Below are 12,257 nucleotides of genomic sequence, written 5' to 3' on the forward strand. Positions count from 1 at the left end.
TTATTGAATGACTTACTGTCCTCACCACCCTCTTCTGGCATCTCCGTTGAGCCCTGCTCAGATGTCATCCCTCTGAGGACAGTGTTGGAGAGCTGTCTCTCTGTAAGGAGATAAAGCAGTAGCAGGTACTCTTTTGTCTTTCAGCAATACTTCCATGCAGGAGGCAATGGGCTGAAGAAAACCTTCCTGGAGAAGAGCCCAGATCTGCAGTCCCTACGCTATGCTCTGTCTCTGTACACACAGACCACAGACACTCTTATCAAGACCTTTGTACGCTCACAGACTGCCCAGGGTAAGGCCTAAGGGCTTTGGGTCCTCACCTCCCCCCCCCCCTTGATGTTCAGCCCATGAAGTTGAATTTGGGGCATCCAGGCACTGACCCCAGCTTTCTGGCTTCTCTCTACCCTACTCCATGTCTGTGCTCCCTCAGAATATGTGTAGAGCTGCTCTGAATGGCTGTTAACTCCTTAGATCACTAACTAATTCTTCTTTCTCTGTCCTCCTGCTGCTACTACCTCTTGACTTTCCTGTCCTCACTCAGTGCATGATGGGAAAGGTATTAGGTTTACTGCTAATGAGGACATTCGGCCGGAAAAGGGTACGTTATACACTATACAGATGTGACGCTAACATGGGCTCACACTGTCCCCTGTGAACTAGAATGAGCTGCTTGTGTTGGGGGGTGGAGGAACCAGTCAAAGTTCAGAAGCTCTATTTCAGGTCTCAGAGATGGGCATTATATTCATACAGTCTGGTTCAGGGTTAGCAATAGTTCTGTCCTCAGAACTCCCCCTCCCCTCCACCCTAGGACAAAGATTTATCTGGGGTGCAGGGTACTGGTGTTTCTCGAAATAGAGTGAGGCCTCTGCTTAGGGGAGGCTGCAAATTGGACAGACATTGGGATTGGGAGCTGTTTGTGGAGAGGTCCAGGCTTGAGTAGGACAAAGTCCTTCTGAGCAGGGCACCCTCCCAAGCAGGGGCCTCCAGGAATCCAGGAATCGGTAGGAGGGTGCTGGCTTTGGGCTAGAAGGGACCCACACTGCTCCATTAAGACACCATGCGCTGAACATAGTTCCCAAACAAAGACACAGGGGGCAGCACTCTCCTTCCCCTAACATCTTTCAATGTAAAATTCATTAGCCTAGGAGATAGGAGAGGTTCATGGAAACAGAGATTCCAGGTATGTTTTTGAAAGAAGTTTTACCTTAGATGTTATTAGCCTAACTTGTGTTTTAATACACAGCCTCATTCATTATCCCCTTTCTTTGCTTCTCCCATTGCCATGTTATTGTGGGTGACCGTTTCTTGCTTCAGGGTATAAGGTGGTGGCCTCCTAACTCCTCAGTTTTACCTGGAACAATTAGGTCTAAAGTCTTAGAGTGCGCCAGTGGGGCATCATCTGTCATCTGTCCCTCAGGGTCTGGTGTGGATGATCCTGTGGGAGAAGTCTCTATTCAGGTGGACTTATTTACACATCCTGGCACTGGGGAGCACAAGGTCACCGTGAAAGGTGAGTGGCATGGACTTACAGGCCTCAGACCTTTTCTTGCCCAGTGACCTCATCAGTCAAAAGCAGGGGCTGCTTATCTCAGCCCTCCGGCTTAGCCCTCCTCCACGGGGAATGCCACCTGGGGCTCCACACTGGCAACACTTGGTGGGGTCCCTCATGAGCTTCCCTTGTTTGAGCAGTCGTGGCTGCCAATGACCTCAAGTGGCAGACGGCGGGGATGTTCCGGCCCTTTGTGGAAGTGACCATGGTTGGCCCACACCAAAGTGATAAGAAGAGGAAGTTCACAACCAAGTCAAAAAGCAACAACTGGGCCCCCAAGTACAATGAGACATTTCACTTGTAAGTTATGGGGCGGGGGACCTGCAGGACTCTGGACGGGGGTGACCTGGGGGATAAGACTTGAGAGGGGAGAGGAGGAATGGGCTGGATGGCAGCTGGGATGAATTCAGGGGAAGATTCCTTCATTTGTGGCCTCCTGCTTTCCTCCTACCCTGTGCTCACAGCCTCCTGGGAAACGAAGAGGGGCCGGAAGCCTATGAGTTGCAAATATGTGTGAAGGACTATTGCTTTGCCCGGGAGGATCGCGTCCTAGGGCTAGCTGTGCTGCCTCTGAGAGATGTGGCCGCCAAGGGCAGCTGTGCCTGCTGGTGCCCCTTGGGCCGGAAGATCCACATGGATGAGACAGGCATGACCATTCTTCGGATTCTGTCTCAGAGGAGCAATGACGAAGTGGCTCGAGAGTTTGTGAAGCTCAAATCGGAGTCTCGTTCCATGGAGGAGGGGAGCTAAGCTCCTGTGCCAACCACATGGCACCAGTTCCACAAGTCAGGGCCAGTGGGAGTTACTATGTAGCCAGCTTAGGGTCTTCATTATCAAGAGGCTGACTCCTTCACCTAAGGAAATTTAAGAAAAAATTTGGGGTGGTAACAATTCGGCTTTTCACAGAAAGGGTCATGAATCCCTGACCAGCAGGTCTGTGGTGCTAGATGCTGGGCTGTGGGGGTTACCACATAGGGAGATTTTCCATAAAGAGAGGACAGACATTTCTGAGAGTGTCAGCCATTCTTGGCAGACATTCCCTCCACTCCACACCCCATCTCTACCCCTTTCCATACCACACCTTATCAACTTGGACCCATATGTACCAATCATTAGTAGAACAAGTTTAGAGGGCCCGGAACTTGTGCCTGGCTAGCTAAGTAGTCAGTTGAGCCTATAGGTATGACTGAGCCCTGGAATCTGGATTGGAGTCTGGCCATGGCAGGAGCAGACAGAATAGAATTCAGACTGTTCCTTGAATCCACTGGTTTTGTGTGGCTCCAGTCAGAACAAGGCTTTGAAACTGAACAAGATACCTTCTGGAAATGAGCTGTGTTAATATCTTCCCCCAGATTACAAATATATCTGTGATGAGCAGAAGCAGTTTCACATGGTGCTTCAGAGCCTTGAGCAGAATATTCTTTGGAACCCAAGCACCAGGGGTCACCTGCCCAGGAGTCCCCCTACTTCACTCCTGTAGAAAGGGGAGTGATGCTTTGGGACACGAGAAGCTGTTGTTATGTGTGTGTACCTGAGGGTAGTTAGAGGATCTGTATTTTCTTCTTGGGTAGGCCCCCGAACAAAGCCAAAAATTTTGTAAATCAGTTTAGAAAGGCCTCCTTACCTATGGCCACTGCCTCCTGGCTGCCCCTCCCCTTGTAGAAAGAATCTAGCCTTTGACCACACTCCCTTTCATCTAGGTCAGCTGCTATTCCCCTCATAGATGTTCAGCCCTACAGAAGGAGCTTGGACTAGGATCTCTCTGTACAGGCCAGATGGAGGGACCCTAACAGGCCCTGGGAGGTCAGAGATGAACTCCTTTGGGGTCATATGGACTTCACAGGCCTTTGCTCAGAGATGTGACGTTCTCCTTTAATATCCTTGGCAGCAGCCTCCTGGACTTCCTCCGTGGACTCTGTGTTGTCCACAGCTGTACTAGCCATTACATGAGACAAGAAACTAAGCATCTTTGTTGTTAATTATTGTATGTGCCATTGTTTCAAGAGATTATTCCCTAGTCTGTAATAAATTATCTTATAGCCACCTTTTGTGTGTTGTAATTCTGCTAAAGTATGGAAAGGTGTAGAAATGACTGTCCTATATAATGATAGATTTTGGACCAGTGGCCCTTTGCTGCTCTTCCCACTCCCCTCCAATTCTACCCCACCCCCACGCCACCCCACACGTTGTGGAGCCTAAAGCAGCTCCAGATAAGCCCTAAGCAATAAAGCAGCCAGTGTGCTAGCATCTTGGCCTTGACCTGAGATCACCAATCCAGTTAACAGGATCACGGGACCAGGGCATCAGCTTCCTGCAAAAGGTCCAGAAGTGTAGATGACGACATGTGCCAGTGAAAACTAGTCCATGCCGTCTTTCCTTTTCTAGAATCATGAGGCACTTCTTCTATGACAGACACAGCCTGGGCTATGAGGGCAAGGCAGTGGCCTACTGGGGAGAGACATGCCTCCAGACGGTGGTGGAGGGCTGAGGCCGCCATGTATGGGACACAGGTGTAGTCCTAGGAGTGCACAGTGGCCTTGCATTTGGGGAAATTCAAGGGAGAAGAGCCAGAATAGAAAGTCTATTCCCAAAGGGCAGGAAACAAGGTAAAAGTGAGGCCTCCTGGCATAGGAATCAGAGAAGCTGAAGCAAGAAAGTGCTCACCTACTCTCTCAGCCTGCACCATTGCCACTTACGGGGAGGGGACTGAGTGAGGGTACAGGTCAGGGAATAACTCCAGCCTCTCAGTTTCTCATTTCCATTTGCTTGCTAAATAAATCCTTACAATACAGTTGCCCCGTCATTTTTCAAACTTCCTCCTTTCCTAAATCAGTTGCCTTCTATCATTTCTGCCTCAAACTTACATCGTGAATCCATTGTCTCACCTCAGTTCCCAATACCACAAATGGAGTAGTGGCTTGTAGTTCTTTTCTGGGTTACTGTGATAATCACATGCCTCCATTCTGCCCCTGCCCTCTTCACACACTTTGGTAAATCTCACTCCTGTTAAAGCTATTCAGTGGTTACCTATCATAGTCTTCAGGCTGAAACTCCAAGACCCTTCAAGACAAGCACAGGCATCCCCCCCACCAATGTGCAGCCATTCTAAAGCTCTTTGCAGTGCTCACACACACACACACACACACTGTGCACTCCTACCCCTGTGCCTGTGCACATTCTGTTCCCGCTTTCTGAACAGTCCACAGCCTTTTCCACTGCCTCCTAGCCTGTGACACCTTGGCTGCCTTTAAGACCCAACCAACCCTGGATCCCTCCCCACCGCACTCTGCATTGTTATAATTTGATAAACCTCTACTTGTCTGTCTGCCCTCATCAGCCTGGGTCTACCCAAAGACACGGTCTGAATAGTTCATCTCCCTTCCCCATCTGTCAGCACAGAGAGAGTGCTCAGGTACTTCAAGGCCTGGCCAGCTGCTGCAGGACTCCGGAAACCGAGAAAAGGGGCGTGGCTGGAGGCGGGGCTCTCCTCTGGGCTGGAACCTGGGGCTGTGCCGCGCCTGCGCAGAAAAGTGGGTTAAAATGGAGGTCGGTGGAGTCGATGGCGGCGCGGTGATGGTGAGCAAGAGGTGCCCGAAGGTGGCGCTGGAGGAGAGGTTATCACCTCCCCCAACATTGGCGACTATCCCATACTACCTGACATTCATACCCCTCTGTGAACTTATCAGTAGCTGTCTCTCCTCATTATTGTAAACTGTTCTCCCAGCACTCCCTGAGGTTACCACCTCCTCCCCATACTCGAGTATAGAGGTTTTCCCCACAATTCTAGAGAGGGTATATCTGCCCAGATACCTAGCAAAGGGGGTCTTTATCCCACAAATACCTCCCAAAGGGTACCCGTTTATCCAGTTATCACATAAAACAGATACCCTCAGGTCCCCAGCCAGCTAAGGTACATGTCCTGTTAACTCAGGGAGTTTTGTACACTTTTCCAGCACTATCCAGATTCCCCGAGAAGCCCTAAATTTTACACCATATTTGACTTGAAAGTGGCACATTTGCTGTCGTTCCTCTCCCATATGGGGCAGGAAATCAATTCCATGAAGAAAAGTCAAACTCTGGCTGACTACTCATGGTTTGCAACAGGCTTGCAGATTTGAATTACAGCTAACTTTTTAAAAGATTTTAAAAGATTTCACATTTTAAAAATGCAGATTTCCAGCTTTTTTAAAAATGGGAAGATCTGTTAACTCTTAACTCATATTCCCACAAGTGACAAGTGGTTAGAGCTGAGAAGGGACTGATAAATTAGTTTAGTTTATTATAGACTCCATTACTCATTTTCTTCTATGTATGGAGCTTTACATTATTTGCGTGGTCCCTGGTCAGCATTTGAGTTTGTGATCCCTGATGTAGGCCTAGGTAATTGCTGCACCAATACTGTGGGCTTTTAATGGAAACTGAAATACAAAGAGGTTGGATATGTGTTTAGGTTGTCATTTGGTTTCTGTAATGCTCTGATTAGATCAGAGATCATCCTAGTAGCTAAAACCCAGGGTGAAATCTGTAGTAAAGTGTTGTTTTTTGTTTGTTTGTTTGTTTGTTTGTTTGTTTTAATGAGAGAATTCAGTCAAAATATCTGTAGGTAGTTCCCTGGTGCATTTGATCTTGAAGAAATCCAGTGTGTCAGTTCTTCTCTGGTGGGGTCAGGCCAAGGGCAAAGCATTGTTTCTCTGTGAACACCTGGTTATAAAAGGGTCTGGCTTTGGTCAGCACTGTCTCTTTCCTGCCAGAACACACAGATGGTAACCCTCCTCACTGAGGGAAATAACAGGTCTCATAGTATAGGGGCTGGGTGAGTGGGGGATAAGATGGGGTATTCTGCAGGCTGTATCTAATCAGAAGTAGAACAGAAGGACTTTTCATAGCAGGTTTTTTGTTTTTGTTTTTGTTTATTAATTGGGGAAGGGGAACAGGACTTTATTGGGGAACAGTGTGTACTTCCAGGACTTTTTTTTTCCCAAGTCAAGTTGTTGTCCTTTCAGTCTTAGTTGTGGAGGGCGCAGCTCAGCTCCAGGTCCAGTTGCCGTTGCTAGTTGCAGGGCACCATCCCTTGCAGGAGTCGAGGAATCGAACTGGCAACCTTGTGGTTGGGAGCCCACTGGCCCATGTGGGAATCAAACCGGCAGCCTTTGGAGTTAGGAGCATGGAGCTCTAACTGACTGAGCCACCAGGCCGGCCCCCGTAGTAGGTTTTTAAAGAAGCAAAACATCACTTCTTTCATCATAAGTGTATGACCCACCAATTCATTGTGACTATTTGGACTAGCTCCCTGAATGAGCCTGCCACACCTAGAAGCAAAATGGCAAAGCTGAAGAAGCAACGTGGAATAGTAGAGATGGTATAATACCATGAATACTGGTCTTAGCCCTGCTATGTGCTAGTCAGGGGGCCTTGACCTTTAATTTCTCAGAGGCTGTTTCTTGCATCTTGTTAAATAGGCTAATGCCATGTTTATCTCAGAAGGAATAAATGAGCTCATTGAAATGTGAAAGCACTTTGAAAACTACACATTTTCTCAGTGTATAAGGGATTATTATTATTATTATTATTAATGATCCTCTGAATTCTGATTAATTTGCAAGGAATTTGTCTTGCTGCATCGTGGGTTCAAAATCAACAAATATTTGCAGAGCACATCCTATGTGCCAGGTCCTCATCTAGACACGGGGCCTAGCATTGAACAAAACAATACCTCTGTATACGTTTAGGAGTGAGTCATCAGCACATTGAGTGCCTACTGAGTACCCAGTGCAGGATCGCAGCATGGTGAAGTAGTCGGAAGAATCTAGACTGTGGACTTAAGTCTGCCACTATATAGCTGTGAGAGACTTTCCCTGTGTGAGCCTGAGCCTCCCCAGCTGTAAAATAAGGAGGTTAGGCAAGGTAAACTGTAAGGTTCCTTCCAGCTGAAATACATTTGTTTAGAGATTCTAACTGCTAAAGTTCCCTCCTCCTAAGGAGTTACTGCCCTGCTGGGATGGTCAGACCAACAAAGCTGAAAGGTCATAGAACTTCAAGGACAGCCGAGTGCTAATGTCACACTAGAATCAGCACAATAGTGGTTATACCAGCGTTTCTCTGTAGGTAACGGAGTATTTTGAGAGACTGCCTAGGAGACCAGGTAGGCCTGGAAAGATGGGAAGCTTCAGGTTAGAGGAAAGAAAGGAGACTCTATTGTAGATATTGGAAATTGAAGTGCAAAGGAAAAGAACATGCCATTGTTTTCCTAGCTAGAGTCCTTGCAGAAAAATGGTGTATTCAAAAGGGTATAACTGAAGAGAGTTTAACCAAAGGGCCATTTACAGAGTTATAGTCAGTGTTAAAAGAACTAGAAAGGAATGGTAAACACAATAGTGGTGCGTCAGTAGCACTCCTTGGCCTGAATAGGGAAAGGGGAGGGAGTGTTGTTACCAGAGCCCAGTTAGAGCTACAATCTGAAAGAGACTGTCTGACAAGAGCTGTGGCCATAAAGTGCTGAGCAGCCACTGTAAGAACTTGACCTGGCAGAGAGGAAGCAGAGAAATAAATGCTTTAACCTTTCTCCCTCCTCCTGCCCTCCAGTCTCCAGCTGGTATCTTCCATTGGTGAGACCCAAACAGAAGCCCAGGGGCAGGGCAGTCTGAATGATGGTAGGTGGTTGATAGAGGTCAGCTTCCCATCATAGGGCAGTAGGAGTTGGGCAGGAGACACAGCAAACAGTTTAACCAGTGCACTCAGTGTCTAGGGAATGAAAAGTCACACTATGGACTCTTTCCCTCTGTTCAAATTCAAAATCTACTCTAAGACTTAGTCTCCTTAGCTGTGACATGGGGATAGTAATGCCTTTGGCCAGGGTGACTGTGAGGATCCTATGATACGACACATACAGGTGCCTATAGCACAGGGCCTGATACATACTGGAGGCTCAGTATATTTCAGTTCCTTTCCTCCTCCCTGTACAGGCCTAAATGGCTCTATGGCTGAAACACCTTTTGCAGTCAAGGTCCTAAAGTGTGGCTGGGACTGAGTGAATGAAGCTTAGACTAGAATAGTAGGAGATGAAGTCAGAACACATAGGTCCCTGTAGCCCATTGTAATGACTTTGGCTTTTAACAGGAGTAAGGTAGGAAGTCACTGGAAAGTTCTCCAGGATTGTGTGACTTCTGACATTAGGGTTTCCATCATTCACTAGGGGATCACTTGTTTCTTCATTCAAAAGTATTTTTTTAGACCATACCACATGCTAGGCCCTGTTTTAGGCCCTGGAGATGCATTGATATATTCAAAGGAGACAGACAATTTCAATTTAAGGTATAAATGTTAAGATGTGCATGAACATGGAATGTACTATGGGAACTCATAGTAAAGACACCTGAACCATCCTTGGGGTATTTGAAAAGATGTCCTGAGGAAGATGATGTAAACTGAATCTTACCCAATAGAACTTAGCCAGGTCTAAACAGAGGGAAACTGAGCTAAGCATTTGGAGTAGTATGTGCACTTGGAATTAAAAAAAAAAATGTTAGTGCTGTGCTGGAAATTGCAGGCAGTTTATATTCATTGGACAGTTGGCTTTGAGTAGGAGGATGGTGAGCGTAACAAAAAGATAGCATTTTAGAAAGATCACTGGCTGGATAATAATGAAGAGTCATTTGAAGTGGGATGGGGGTGAAGGATGGGAAGGTACAAAACTGGAGATGAGAAGGCTAAAGATTGTGGCCTGAACTCAGGAAGAAACTTTGGGGACAGAGAGAAGTAGGTGACTATTCCATGTTACCACTCTATTAACAAGAGAGTATGTACAGAACTTCATGATTCATTACAAGTGGGAGAGTAAACGATCATTGTCAAAGATGGCTCTCAGGTTTCTGGCTTGGGTGACTAGGTAAATGGTAGGACTAGTAACTGATGTTCAAAGACAGGAAATATGAAAGAAAGCACAGATTTGGGGTATGTGAGAGATGGGGAATAGATATGATAATTCGGTTTTGTAAATGTAGTGTGTGTTTTTTTGTGGTAAAATACACCTTATGTAAACTTTACCATTTTAAAGTGTATAATTCAGTGACATTAAGTATATTCACAATGTTGTGTAACCATCACTATCTAGTTCTAGAACTTTCTTATGCCAAAAGGAAAACCCAACCCCATTAAGCAGTCACTCCTCAGTACATGTAGATTCTGAGGCTTTTCTGTGACATTCAAATATAGATGTTAAGTAGACATTGGGCTAGGTAGTCCTGGAGCCCAGGATCACAGATTTTTGAATCATTAGCATATGGGTAAGGAGCTCTTCACCTGGGCCTGTGGACTTGAGTGAGAATCTCTGGTTATCTTGAATTGGATGTAAAATGTATATGTATAATTGTATATGTTTATTTTTTATAAAGAATCTACAGCGTTAATCAAATTCTCAAAAGTATTTCTTAACCTGAACAAAGGTACTAACCTCTGATATTTATAGGAAATAAAGGTAGGGAAGGTGGTTAAGAAAACTCAGAAAAGGTGAGTAGTGAGAAAGAAAAGAATGAGGATGGACCCTTGGATAACATTTAAGGTATAGAGAGGTCCAAAGGGTGTCCTCTTGAGTATAAGAAACAAAATTCATGTCTGCCTCAAGTTAGGTAAAGGCTTTTAGAGGACAATGTTTCCTACTTGTTAGATGTAGCTCACTTGGTTGCCTCTGCAAAACACCCAAATGCATAATTTCACAAACTCATTCATTCGTGTTCTTAAATAGATGGTCTCTTTAAGTTACTAGCCGTAACTTTTTCCTGATTTAGTCTTATTTTTGGCCATTATGTTGATGGGGAGAATATCATTACAAAGTCAGTAATAGAGAGCTAATTAAATTGTCAACAGATATGAGTGTATCCTGTGGACTTTATGAGAAACCAGCAGTTCTCAAAGTATGGGACCTGAACCAAGAGCATCACCATTACCTGAATTTGTAAGAAATATGAATTCTTGGGCCCCATCACAGATTGAGTGAATGAGAATCTCCTGGGGTGGGACCCAGCCTTTCAGGTGATTCTGATACAGGCTAAAGTTTGAGAACAGCTGTGCTAGGTTTTTCTTCACTGATTTTTGCAGTCCATAAAGAACACACGGGTTCCTGGTTCTCTCATTATCTTTTATATAATAAAATCTGGATGGCAACACTTTGCAATGTCTGATGCATTAATTCCTCATGGAAAAGTTGTCTTGGAACATTCTCGTCCATCTGTGACTTTATTACTCTGAATTATAGTTACAAATATTTCCTACAAGTTATTTTCCTCTTTGGTATGCGGTAGTAATCTTCAACAACATAAATTCTAAACTGCCCAGTTAGTAAAATTCTGTGAAATGGAAATAATTATTTCTGTCCTTTCTTACCCATCCAGTCCTTTGTTTTGGAATTTCCCATTCTTCTGCTAAGTCATATCCTTGGCTTTGGAGAGTATGGAATGAACCTCACTGAATTTGCACCCTTCTCTCTTCTCTAACCCCACTAAAGATTTTTCCGGTACAGGGTCTTGCCTAGAGGTGCAGTAACTATACACAAATCCGTTAGGTTCCCCGGAATTAGTAGCCATAGTCAGGAAGAAATTGGAAGCCACAGACTGAGTTTGGAGAAAATTGAACTTGGTCGTCAAAGCCAATGAAGGAAGCTTTTCAGCTTCTGCTGGTAGTCTCTGTCTTTCCAAGAAGATTGTACATTAATTGAGAGCATGGATAATGTCTTACTTACTTTTGCAACTTTGAACATGTCTTTACAACTAACACATACTAGGCATTGAATAAACACTTGCCAAATTTAATTTACTTAATCCAGAAGTTAACACAAAGATTTTAATTCAGGCCCTACGTCTAAGCCACTGTGAGTTAATTTAATTGACTTCTGATTTCTTCATTTCTAAAACAGATCTAGTAAATTTTGCCCTGCCTACTTTCCAGTGCCTTTACTAGAATCTGAAGAGAATATACATGAAATACTCTATAAATGTGAAGTTACAGAATCTGACGCAGATGTTCTCTACGTTAGAGACGTAACTGGTTCATTCTGGGTTATGGAGAGAGAATAATTAGCATAGCGAACTAGAGGTCAAGAGAGCCTGGTTCTAGTCCTGATTTCCTTTCAATTCTTTGGGTCTTAGTCTCCTTTTATCTCAAGTGAGAAAACATCAGATTGGTGCAGTGGTTCCCATCCTTGACTATACATTGAAATAACCTGGGACCAAAAAATACTGATGCCTGAAGCCCACTCCCTTAAATTTGATTTAATTGGTTTGGGATGCATGCTGGGCCTTGATTTTTTTTTTTTTTATTTCCTGTAGACAGCCAAGGTTTTGGTTTTTTAAATCAGCAAAACCATTTATTCAGATAAGATCTTACACAAGAGTCCAGGTTACAAAATACATACCAGTGGAGCTTCTTGCAGTCACTGTTTTAGGAGGTTAAAGGCCAATCCCTTTTTCTCATATCCCATTTTAGAACTCTTGCTTCATGGAGCACTGTTAGAAAACCACTGGAATAGACAATTTTCAGAATCTTTTCCAGGCCCAAAACAATGTTATGACCCTATGCCTTCTCACAAGATCTCTGTTCTGTGTTTTTCTTAACACCAGTCTGACCCAGTGTCACACTGATTATAATGGACCCTAGCCTTCCATTTACCTCCTCCTGATTATCCTAGCTCTTTTGCCTCAAGGCAATCAATAGTCTA

The 12,257-nt window shown here is 44.8% G+C and overlaps 1 protein-coding gene across 8 annotated transcripts in view; it reads left to right on the top strand.

Moving 5' to 3' along the window:
• UNC13B (unc-13 homolog B) overlaps positions 1 to 3,592 on the top strand; it is a 173,138-nt gene extending 169,546 nt beyond the window's left edge. For 4 of the 8 annotated variants that reach the window (XM_074330678.1, XM_019729033.2, XM_074330673.1 and 1 more), the window contains 5 exons: positions 145 to 292; positions 542 to 598; positions 1,418 to 1,510; positions 1,690 to 1,849; positions 2,014 to 3,592. In XM_074330678.1, coding sequence (XP_074186779.1) covers positions 145 to 292; positions 542 to 598; positions 1,418 to 1,510; positions 1,690 to 1,849; positions 2,014 to 2,299 — 744 coding nt within the window. In that variant the 3' untranslated portion in view covers positions 2,300 to 3,592. The remainder of the gene's footprint in view (positions 1 to 144; positions 293 to 541; positions 599 to 1,417; positions 1,511 to 1,689; positions 1,850 to 2,013) is intronic. The other 4 variants (XM_074330677.1, XM_019729037.2, XM_074330676.1 and 1 more) reach the window with 1 other exon arrangement.
• The last annotated feature ends 8,665 nt before the right edge of the window (positions 3,593 to 12,257 follow it).

The sequence above is a fragment of the Rhinolophus sinicus genome, linkage group LG04 (genome assembly GCF_036562045.2).
Source record: "Rhinolophus sinicus isolate RSC01 linkage group LG04, ASM3656204v1, whole genome shotgun sequence".
In the NCBI taxonomy this organism is placed as follows: domain Eukaryota; kingdom Metazoa; phylum Chordata; class Mammalia; order Chiroptera; family Rhinolophidae; genus Rhinolophus; species Rhinolophus sinicus.